General features: G+C 58.3%; 1 protein-coding gene across 1 annotated transcript; it reads right to left on the bottom strand.

The window, feature by feature from the left end:
* Positions 1 to 258: 258 nt before the first annotated feature.
* ZMAT2 (zinc finger matrin-type 2) lies at positions 259 to 10,554 on the bottom strand. Its single transcript, XM_086470811.1, has 6 exons — positions 10,469 to 10,554; positions 7,685 to 7,778; positions 7,068 to 7,191; positions 5,850 to 5,923; positions 2,577 to 2,722; positions 259 to 1,094 (listed from the first exon to the last, which is right to left on the bottom strand). Exons 1-6 carry the CDS (start codon positions 10,484 to 10,486, stop codon positions 951 to 953), a joined length of 600 nt encoding a protein of 199 aa, XP_086326937.1. The 5' UTR covers positions 10,487 to 10,554; the 3' UTR covers positions 259 to 950.
* Between the last annotated feature and the right edge of the window lie 67 nt (positions 10,555 to 10,621).

Below are 10,621 nucleotides of genomic sequence, written 5' to 3'. Positions count from 1 at the left end.
CTCCCTTTCCCCTTCCCTTCCCCCCGTTCTTCCCCCCATCTCCAGAATGACTGCGAAAAGCCAAGAACGACGGTAACCGCCTGCGCAGGGCGGCTGAGCCAAGGGAGAGGCGGGGGGCACAAGCCTTGCCTTTGCCTCTGTCGAGGTGCCCAGGCGGCCGCCACCAGCTCTGCGCAGCTCGGGAGGTTCCGGCAGCTCTTGCCGGTGGGAAGCAGAAGCTCTCAAAACAAAGAAGGAATCAAACTCCCACCACAGGACTCATTAAAACGATCCATTTATTTCTGGCAAATTGCACACACCTTCCTTTCATTCGCTCTATCCTAGCTCAGCTGTGGGGAGGAACTTCTCCCCTGCCTTAAAGAGACCAACGTTACGGGAGAAAACACCAAGAAAGCAGGGAAGTGTCCCCGGCAGAGAAAACACAGAGGAAAGTTTCGGCGACCCAGACTCCATGCAGCCCCCAGCTCTGCTCAGCACAAGCCGTACAGAGGCAGGTCGTTCTGCTCCACCCCGCTCGCTGCAGCTCGTTCCCTTCAGTTACAGGATCCAAAAGGACCCGGAATCCCTCGGCCCGGGTGACAAGGAGAACCACCGGGGCCCGGCACCGCGCTGCCCGGTGACAGCGAGAGGAACGCTGAACCCGGCTGCCTGCACAGAGCTGCTGCGCTCGAGTGACACAAAGCTGTACCCGGCAGAACACCTCCCTGCACACACGAGGCCACAGAGCAGCGACGAGCAGCCAGATCTAGGACGCGGAAGGAGACGGGAAGCTAATGACAGGCGGAGCTTCTTCTGCAGCACACGTAGAGCACGGAATCGCTTTTCGACTCCTCCAGCCAACTTCTACTGGGAGATTTACATACAAGTCCTCAATCAAGTCTTTTAAGAGTTATCCAGAGTCCCCTGGGTAAAAACAATCTGTTTCAAGAAAGAGGAGAGTCCAGAGCTGCTCAGTGATTCTTTTTGGTTGAGCCGAAACCAGAGAAACCCATCACAGCCGCCATTTCATCATCCTCTTCGAATGTCAAATCTTCCTCCGCTCGCCTTTTCTTCTCTCTTTGCTTCTCCTTCTTGTAGGCTTTGGCCTTCTCCTCCTGCAGCAAGGGACAAAACGGCAAAATGATCTGAACGCCCCGAGCTGAGCAAGCTTTTGGGAGAGCGGGCACTGCAGCGCTAACCCAGCAGCACCCAAGTTGTGTCTGAGGGACAGAACGGCCAGCAGAAGTCCTGGCCTGCAGCCTCTGAGGAGGAGGTTTCCCACTGTCTCCAGACCACCCCACGAGCAGAGTCCCCCGCACAAGACGTAGCCAACGAGAAGTGTCGCGGAACAAACGTCACAATTCCCATCGGGATCAACGCCGAGGCCGAAGGAGCTGGTTGAAAGCAGGAGGCCTCCCCCTCACACAACGCCCCTTCCAGCGGCCGCGACGCGGAACGTCGCTGCCCGTCGGCTTTCAGCCCGGCAGAGCGACAGCTGCTCGCTGGAACCGCCGCGGAAGCTTTGAGCCGCTTGGGGGGGGGGGGGGGGCGGTTTGGCATCAAAGAGTTTGCGCTGCTCTCATCAAAGCGGTTCGCTCCGCCAGGATCACAAGCCCTGGAACAGCGCCGGGCTCGTACCGGGCGACGCGGGAGCATGGATGGCTTCGGCTCCCGACTTAGCAACTGCCCCGCCACTCCCACCGCCACGGCGACTGGAGACAGCTCTGCCCTGCAGAAAGCTACACCGAGAGCTGCTGCCGAGCTCTTCGTTGCCACACGTTGACTGGCAGGAGGTCTCCAACCCACAGCCCTCCCCCCGCTGCTGGGGCACCTCTCTCCTACCTCCCCCAAACAGGCGGGGTGCAGCAGCACCCAAGCCTGCTCGAGAGCAGAGCAGAGGGCTGCTCTGGGGGCACCCGGCAGGGCACCCCTGTGGTGAAGCAAAGCTCAGGGCTGGGGCGGGGAGGCTCAAGCGGGCAGCAATTTTTAATGTTTCATCGTTAACGCGACGGCTGGCGGAGGAGAAGCAGCCCTACGCGCTCCTCAGCCGTCAGAACTTTGTCAGGTTTTCAAACAAACTTGATCTTCCTGTCAGGGAGCTGATACCCAAGCCCAGGTTTGGGAGGAACCTGCTGTCTCTCACTGCCTCCACACACCTCTCACGCCACAGCACACCACTCACAAAGCCCTTCCACGCTCAGGGAGGCCACACGGAAGCAATGTCCCATGTGGAAGAGGATCCCAGCAATCCTGGGAACCACGGAAGATAAGGAAAAAAGACACAGATCTGCTTATCAGAGCACGCAAGTTCAAACACAACTAACGTGAGACAAAAAATGCGTGTGCTGTCAGGCTTGTGCTGCTCTCAGCGGAAACACGAAGCATCAAAAGTTATCCTCACACAGACAGAGGGGAAAAGGGCTTCCAAGGACAGCAGCAGAAACCTATTCAAAAAGCAAACAAGGAAACAAACCCCACTCCTAGCAGCAGACGAGAAGCCCTAGGCTTCTGAGGAACAAGATTAGGAACCAGCGCCGATTTCCTCACAAAACGTGTTGGGAGGGGGCTCTGCTTCCCCAGCTGTTGCCCAGACTCACCTCCTCGCGGAGTTCCTTCATCCTCTCCTCAAAGTCATAGTCCTTCTGCTTCTCCTCCATCTTCTTCTTGTTCACCTCAAAGCGCTTCTTCACCTGGTCCAGCGTGGAGCGCTCCACCCGCATGGACATGCCCAGATTTCTCTGGTCTAGAAGACAGGAGCAGCACCAGCCGTGTCCAGCCATGCCCGCAGCCTGACGGGCTGCACACAGTCCCCGTCCCCGATCCCAGCTTGAACCCCTCAGCACAGCAGCCTCCGCCTGCCTGTCATCCGTCCCCCCCCCAGGGCCGCTTCCCGGGCCAGGCCACACACCCTCCAAGCTCCGTGCTCCAAGCCCACCCGCAGGCCGCCCACCACTGGAGGCACTGGGAGCAGCGCTCCCCGTGTCCCTGCGCAGCAGAGCCCGGCACGGCAGGTACCCCTGTGCAGAGCTGCAGCAGGGCCTCCTCCCGCCGAGGGGCAGGCGCCTCCTGTCCTCGTCTGGTCCCACGCTCCTATGCAGGTTGGGATTTTTTGGCATTCCCCAGGGATCGGTGCTGGGACTGGCAATGTTTAACATCTTTGTCGGTGACATGGACAGTGGGAGCGAGGGCGCCCTCAGCCAGTTTGCTGACGACACCAAGTTGGGTGGTGAGGTCAGGGTGCTGGAGGGAAGGGATGCCATCCAGAGGGACCTGGACAGGCTGGAGAGGTGGGCCCAGGCCAACCTCATGAAGTTTAACAAGGCCAAGTGCAAGGTCCTGCCCCTGGGTCGAGACAATCCCAAGCAGAGTTACAGGCTGGGCGATGAGTGGATTGAGAGCAGTCCTGGGGAGAAGGACTTGGGGGTGCTGGTGGGTGACAGGATGAACCTGAGCCAACAGGGTGCGCTTGCAGCCCAAAAAGCCAACTGTATCCTGGGCTGCATCAAGAGAAGTGTGGCCAGCAGGTCGAGGGAGGTGATTCTGCCCCTCCACTCTGCCCTCGTGAGACCCCACCTGGAGTACTGCGTCCAGCTCTGGAGTCCAGCTCAGGGGCTGGAGCAGCTCCCCTGTGAGGACAGGCTGAGAGTTGGGGGTGTTCAGCCCGGAGAAGAGAAGGCTCCGGGGAGACCCTGGAGCGGCCTTCGGTGCTGAAAGGGGGATGCAGGGAAGGTAGGGAGGGACTGTTCATCAGGGAGGGTGGTGATGGGACGAGGGGTGACGGTTCCAGATGGAAGAAGGGAGATTCAGGTTAGATATTGGGAAGAAATTCTTCCCTGTGAGGGCGGTGAGGCCCTGGCACAGGCTGCCCAGAGCAGCTGTGGCTGCCCCCTCCCTGGCAGGGCTCAAGGCCAGGCTGGATGGGACTGGGAGCAACCTGGTCTGGTGGGAGGTGTCCCTGCCCGTGGCAGGGGGTTGGACTGGATGGTCTTTAAGGTCCCTTCCAACCCAAACCGTTCTGTGATTATTAAGTCAGAGGGGATGGGCTCTAGGGGGACACCATAACCTAAACCAGGCAGTGACTACAATGATCTGTACATTACTTGTAACAAGAAGGAGGATGCAGTGTATTCTTTTAAGGTTCCCTGTGAGGATGCTCCCCATCACGCTGGTGTTCTGACGCTTCAGGAGATTTAATCTTGGACCAGTGGGAAAAAAAAGTTGTGGTGTTGAAAAACGGGCCAGAACAAAACTGGCAGGCTGGCATCTCTCAGCTGGGGGAGGAGCTAAGCGAGGTATCCGTGGCTCTCAGCAGGAGCTCCTGCTCACACGGGACATTTCTAGCCAAAGCAGAGACACGACACACCAAGCCAGGCCGCTGGTTCAGTGGCTCTTCAGAGCAGATTGCCAGGTTTCTGCTCGTGAGTAAGCCCAGGTTGAAGGGGCCACCCCCGCAACGTCTCCAGCCCACACTGCCTGGTGGATCCCCCCAGCCTGTTGACCCCAGCAGCCGGGCACAGGTTTGTCCCAGGGATGCAGCAGCACTCGGAAGCTCAAACTAGGCACCAGGAACGAGTCAAAGGGCTGCCCAGAACCAGCAGGTTTCAGCCAGACCGAGGCACTGGATCAAAAGCTCCCAAACTTACTCTGTAAATCGTATCGTACCAAAGAGCTGGGCACCAGCCACTTCCCAACCCCAGCTCGAGCCTTCACCACAGGCCCACGCACAGTCAGGCCAGGGTTTTTGATTCCAGCTGCTCTCATCCGGACTCACTGCCAACCTCCCAACGCGCCCAACAGGGCGCTTGAGCATCCTCCTCCCACTCACATAAAAGCACGGGGCTTTAACACCTTGGGTTTTCTTTTCCTCACTACAGAAAGCGGGCCCTCGGGTCCTCTTCTGCCCCTGCCCCGCCACTTCTCAAAGGTTCCAGCAGCCAGGCGTGCCGGTCTGGGTCACATACATCACCGCCTTTTTGTCACGGAGCCGTTTCTGATTTCCACAGGGAGCCAAAACCATCCTCAGGAGTGGAACAGCACGGCAAGAGTGTGTCAGTGGGTCCTGCTGCTCCTTTGCTTTCTCCGCTTTCCCCGCTCTCTGAACACGCCAAGGAGAAGCGATGCCCACAGCCGTGAAATCAGAGCCAGTCCAACGAGGGCACAGCCCTCTTCTTCAAGTTCAACGCAGCACAGGAACAGACCCACTAAACTGCTGATTTTTTCCCCATGCCTCTACCTTGGTCTAAGCTAACTGCACCATTACAGCAACGGAGAGAAGAACCAGAGATGGGTAGAGGACAGTAACACCACCACACCGCTGGACTCCCCTGCAGGGTCAAACTGCCCCACTCCTGTCTCCACGCATCCTCAGCAATCCACAGCCTCCACCCTGGAGCTCAGAGACCAGCTAGTTTTGAGCTTCATACTCAACTTCTACAAAGAGAAGCTCCTGATCCAAAAACGGGCTAGTCCCATACCTTTTACTGATCCACGAATATCTTTAAAGTTTCAGCTGTAAAAAAGCCTCTCTCCCAGCTTTCAGGAGACATCGGGATGTGCTGACCCTGGGCTTCCCACAGTGCGGACACTCTGAGTGGGGAAGATACATTCCCCTAACCACAGTAAACCCATTACTGTTTCTTCTGGGCTTATTCCATGAAAATGGTCCAGCACCCCGGAAGGTGCCAGGAGATAAAGGCAGCGCCCTCACAGCTCTCACAAGAGAACACTGCCTCCACCCTCATCTCCAAAGCACACGTTGATCCCTGGGTCAGTCCCCGGACACTGGTGATGCACGAAGGGAACAGCCCGGAGTGCTGCAGCAGCCCTCCCACTCAACCAGCCCTGCAACAAGACAGAAAAGTTCTCCTTACGTTTCTTGCCATTGATGTGATCCAAGAAGTTAATGGAGTCTTTCACCACGCAGTCACACACGTTACAGTAATATCTGGCAGGAGGGAGAGAAAAGATTAACTCCAAAGCACGAGACAAACCTCATCTCACAGAACAACTCTCTGAGATAATCCACAATGCGAAACCTGCGTGTCACACGGGATACAGGTCCCTTCCCCAGGGAAGAGGGAGCCTCCTTCCCTGACAGAATGCCCCAGGGAAAAGAAAAGCCCAAGGGCACAGCCCGGACTGGCAGAGCTGCCCGCGTTAACGCTGGAGGTCCCACCCCTTATGGTGACGCCACTCTGACCGATGACAGGAACCCAACGACGAGCTGACCTCTCACACGTCACCCACAGCATCTTCCCCTTCCAGTGCCAACCAGAGGGTGGGACGGGCTGTGACAGCGGGCTGTGACACTGCAGGCTGTGACACCGCAGGCTGGGCTGCCCTCCCCCGGGGCGGGGCTGGCCCCGCACCCGCGTTTCCCAACGGCAGCCTGCTCAGGGCTCTCCCCTGGCGGCGAGGTTCCTCCCCCCCTACCGCCCCGCAGCAGCAACCCCCCGTGGGGGGCGGCAGGGCCTGCTGCCCCTCTTGGGAGCTGCTGCAAAAACCCAGCCGGGGCCTGTGCTGCCCCCCCCCCCCCCCCGATGCCGTTCAGGGCCGCGCATCCCGCTGGCACCAGGACGGCGAGACCCTCAGGGGCTTGCCCTTAGGATGGCACGAACCTACCGGACTCTTTCCAAACCCTGGATGGCTTAGTATGAGCTGAGGGTCCCTTCAGCCTTCAGCCCAACACGATCCACACAAACAGCGCCCAAACACCATTCCTAAGGACAGGCATTTGCCCGTTTCTCCCGCTCCCAGCGTGCTCCGACCCAAACCAGAGACTCCAATCGACAGCAGAGCGGGTCTGACGGCACAGCGGCCTCCTGGCTGAGCAGAGATCTGCCCCCGCTGTTTCCGCAGGGGGGCAAAGCAACGCTGGTATCAAGCCGTAACACCGGAAGGGGCTCACTCTGCCACCTCTCTTCCGTACGCTACCCCAGAAGCCCCCGTTTGGGGGTACCACAACGCAGCCCCAGGCTCAAAGCGCGGGGGAAACCTCCGCCCGCGGCACCGCAAGGTTCCTGCCGCTGCGTCGCAGCCCCTGCTCTCACCAGCACAACTCAGACCCCACCACAAAGCCCAGGACCTACCCTCCCATCTCCGACTGAGGGGTAGTTTTGGTGATGACGATGGTTTTCCCCAGCTTCGATTCCAGGTCCACCTTGTAGTCTCGGTGCCGCAGAAGCTCCCTTTTGACGGGCTGAGCCGGTTTGCCTGGAACGAACGCAAAAACCCAAACGGTTTCTCAGAAAAGGTCAAGCTCGACATGCTGGATTTCACGTTGCCCTGGACGAAAAGAGGGGCCTGCTGGGAACCTGGGAATACTTGAAATTGCACCTTTTTTTAAAATCAGTAAAGGACACATCATGTCCTCCCCACTATTTCCTGGTTCTTGTTAGAACCAGGAAAGTATCTCCAGCTCTGACGTGGGTCATACTCCGAGATCTCCTTGTTTCCAGCAGCTGAGTGTTCCTCTCCCTCCCCAAAGGACAGGCAGACAGAGGCAAAGGGTCTCAGTAATTACTTTTGCCAAACAAATATATGCAGTGGCAAGCACGGGATAAAGGACTGGAGCACACCGGCCTTGAATTGCCGCTATTTCCCTCCGGGATTTCCCTTCTAGCTGCTGTCTCCCTCTCACGCTCAGAGGGCCGGGGTGACTGCTGCCAGAGGAGCGAGGCTTGCCTGCCGTCAGCACGCTACTCACCATCTTTCTTTTCTCTCTCTTCTGTGAGGCGCTTCTCTGCGAGTTTCTCATACTCATCTTTGTCCCACTTTCGGCGGAAGTCCAAGTTCTTCGTCTGAGAAGGAAACAAAGGCGTGAACATTCATTACACCGTCTGACCAGCTCTGAGGGGAGACGGGCTCAGAGGTGGGATCACTCGGCCTGAGGCCACAGCAGTGAATTAGGGGCGCTACGTTACAGCCCCCCATGTCTTCTGTTTTCATCTCTAGGAATCAGGGATGCAGCTTTAGAGAGCAACGCTCAGCACGCCCGGACCTACTGCTTCGAGAAGGGTTTCAAAGCACCGAGGAAAGTAACGAGTTTCTCTTCCAAGCTCCTGCGACGATCACCCAGGCCTGCGCTCTGGAAAGCGGGCACAAACGGGACCGAAACCCGCTGACCGGAGACCTCGGAAGCGCCCCCTGACGAACCCGGCGCAGTCAGCAGCAGGTTACACACGCTGCCTCCAGACGTCAGCTAAACCCAGGTTGCAACTATCAAAGGAGGAAGCCCTGAAACACGACATGAGCGATACAGAGCCTGAAGAAACGCCCCTGAGGCAGACTGGCCCTTCGGCAGCTCCCCAGAGCTGGGGCCGCGAGGGGAGAAGCCGCAGGAAGAGAAGCTGAATTCAGCTGAAGTTGGCACTGAGGAATACAAAATTCTTTCTAGGGGGAATTTTTACCGAGTCACCAACGCTGAGGAAAGAAGCGATCGGACGAGGATCCCATTTCTGTTCAAGTCTACTCTCAGCAAACCAGCACGGCCTCCTCCCAGTGTCTGCCCCGTGCAGCCAAGGCCCCTGCACTCAGTAATGGCCATGGCTTGCAACTCAGACACTGTTTTCTTGAGAAATTTCTACAAAGCTGCACTGCACTCGGCACAGCAGCGAGAGGCTCTCGGTTTCATATTAAAAAAAAAGGCTGGATGTATTTTAAAACACCTCTGGGAAAGAAGGACACCCCCCCCCCCCCCTCCGCCTTCTCCGTTCAGCCAAATCAAGAATCCAATCACAATCCAGAGGAAATAAATCCCATTTGAAGCTACAGCAGCAGCACAGTCATTTAGCGTTTTCTCCTCTGGCAACCCTTCAAATGGAACGAACAACTACTGATAGGAATGAAAACGCCCTAGGGAGGCGTAGAAAAATTCTCATTTATTCCCAGAGCTTCTTAAGCACTTTAAGCATGTCATAGCAGGTTTTATTAACCACCCTGAGCAAAAGAAAAGAAAATATCATGGAGTGTAAATTAATGTTTGGGGGTATTTTCCAGAACCGAGGCTCCCCTGCCTACCAGTGCATTATCACAAATCATAGCTGGTGGGGGCCCAGGGAAGGGGCGATTTACTTGCTGCTTCACTCTCCTCTTGTAATAAAAGGAAAGAGCCTTTTGCAGCTCTTTCCCAATCTTCCTCGTTCAGGCACAGGGAAAGAAATTAAACCCAACTGCCTAACGAGATCTTGGCGAGACATTATGCAAAGGAACTTCTCTTAACTGGTCTGGTGGAGGCAGGGGTGGCTGCAAGCCCTAAAATCTTCATCTCAGAACTGCTTTGAGTGACACAGCGCGTCTCCCAAGTAAGTAACAACAATTAAAACCCAGAAGTGCCCCGTAGCCTCCTGCTCCCTCGAGAGGTGGGCACTGAGTGACCGGCCCAATATCATCATCAAAGCCTCAAGTCAAATGAATAAAACAACACAGGAGCCTCAAGTCCGGCTTGATCCAACAGGAACACAACCTGCAGCAGGCGAGAACCAACCACAGGCCCCATCTCCCTCCCAGGCAGACCTCCTGCTCTCGACCTCTCCCAGCACTGCTCGCTTCTCAGCGAGCGGCTTCAAGGGAAGGCAAGATTGGCCAAGAAAGCAGAAAAACACCGACCCTGCGGTGCTGGCAGCTGCTGCTGGAAGGGTTTAAACTGGTCTGGCTCTCCAGCCGGGTTACACCAATGGCATCCACCTCACTCATCTGGTCTTGGCATTGCCCGCATCAAACCCTGTGGGTCCACAGAGGCAGAAAGACCTCACTGCCACACCACACAAACTGAGCGATGCCAATAAAATAATCAAGTCCCACAGGAGCCGCTGGAGACTCCAGGTCACGGAAAGGGCGGGTTTCCCACACAGGGCAGAGGGCAGCGAGGGGCAACTCCAGCAGGGCGGCGTGAGAGCCAGCCGGGAAACAGGCACCCCCTGCCCAGGGGAGCCGAAAAGCAACGGGGCAGGACGAGAGGGAATGGAAGGAGGGAGCTGCCTCCACCCCCTCATTGCCCAGCCCCAGGAGGCCCCTGGGATGGGCTGGTCCCCCCCCGGGGGGTGGGCTGAAGGTGCGTGGGCATCCCCATCTCGGGGGCTGGGGCAGGTTGGGCTCTCCCCACGCTGCTTGGCCGAACGAGGGGCTCCCACGGGGGAGGCCTGGCCCTAGGAAGGGCAGATCGGGGTGGGATCCGCCTCCTTTCCACCCCCGAAGGCATCGCGGCCTCTCAGGAGGTCCCCGAACCTCCCACCGCCCCCACACCAGCGGTGTGAACGGCAGGGAGGGGGCCTCCCCGCCCACCCGGGCATCCCCGGCCCCGCCACGTCCCCACCCGAGGGGGTCCCTCACCCCGCGGCCTGGCAGCAGGCCCCGAGCGCGGCGCGGCCCTTCCCGCCGCCCGCCCTCCCGGAGCGGCCTCGGCCGGCGCAGCCCGGCCCCCGGCACAGCCCAGGGCCTACCGGGCACGAGAGAACGCGGCGGGTGCGGCCCCGCCGCCGCCAGCACCTACCCCGCTGCCCGACGCCATGTTGAGGGTGAAGGCGACAAGGGAACGGAAACCGTCGCGCGGTGCCGCCCCGGCCGTAAAGCGAGGCAGTCCGCCGGAGCACCAACGAGTGTCCGTCGCTCTGGCCTAGAGCGCCGCCAGGCGGTCACGTGGCGC

Source organism: Leptosomus discolor, chromosome 10, assembly GCF_034619465.1.
Source record: "Leptosomus discolor isolate bLepDis1 chromosome 10, bLepDis1.hap2, whole genome shotgun sequence".
Taxonomy (NCBI): domain Eukaryota; kingdom Metazoa; phylum Chordata; class Aves; order Leptosomiformes; family Leptosomidae; genus Leptosomus; species Leptosomus discolor.
Note: the sequence above shows the minus strand (reverse complement) of the source record. Positions and strands in the feature narration are given on the sequence as shown.

Excerpts from the sequence above, each read along its gene's own strand:
- ZMAT2 (XM_086470811.1), bottom strand. Across the intron at positions 7,192-7,684 it reads AGAGAGAGAAAAGAAAGATG|GCAAACCGGCTCAGCCCGTC; the intron begins GTGAGTAGCGTG and ends CGTTCGTTCCAG. Across the intron at positions 1,095-2,576 it reads TGAAGGAACTCCGCGAGGAG|GAGGAGAAGGCCAAAGCCTA; the intron begins GTGAGTCTGGGC and ends CCCTTGCTGCAG.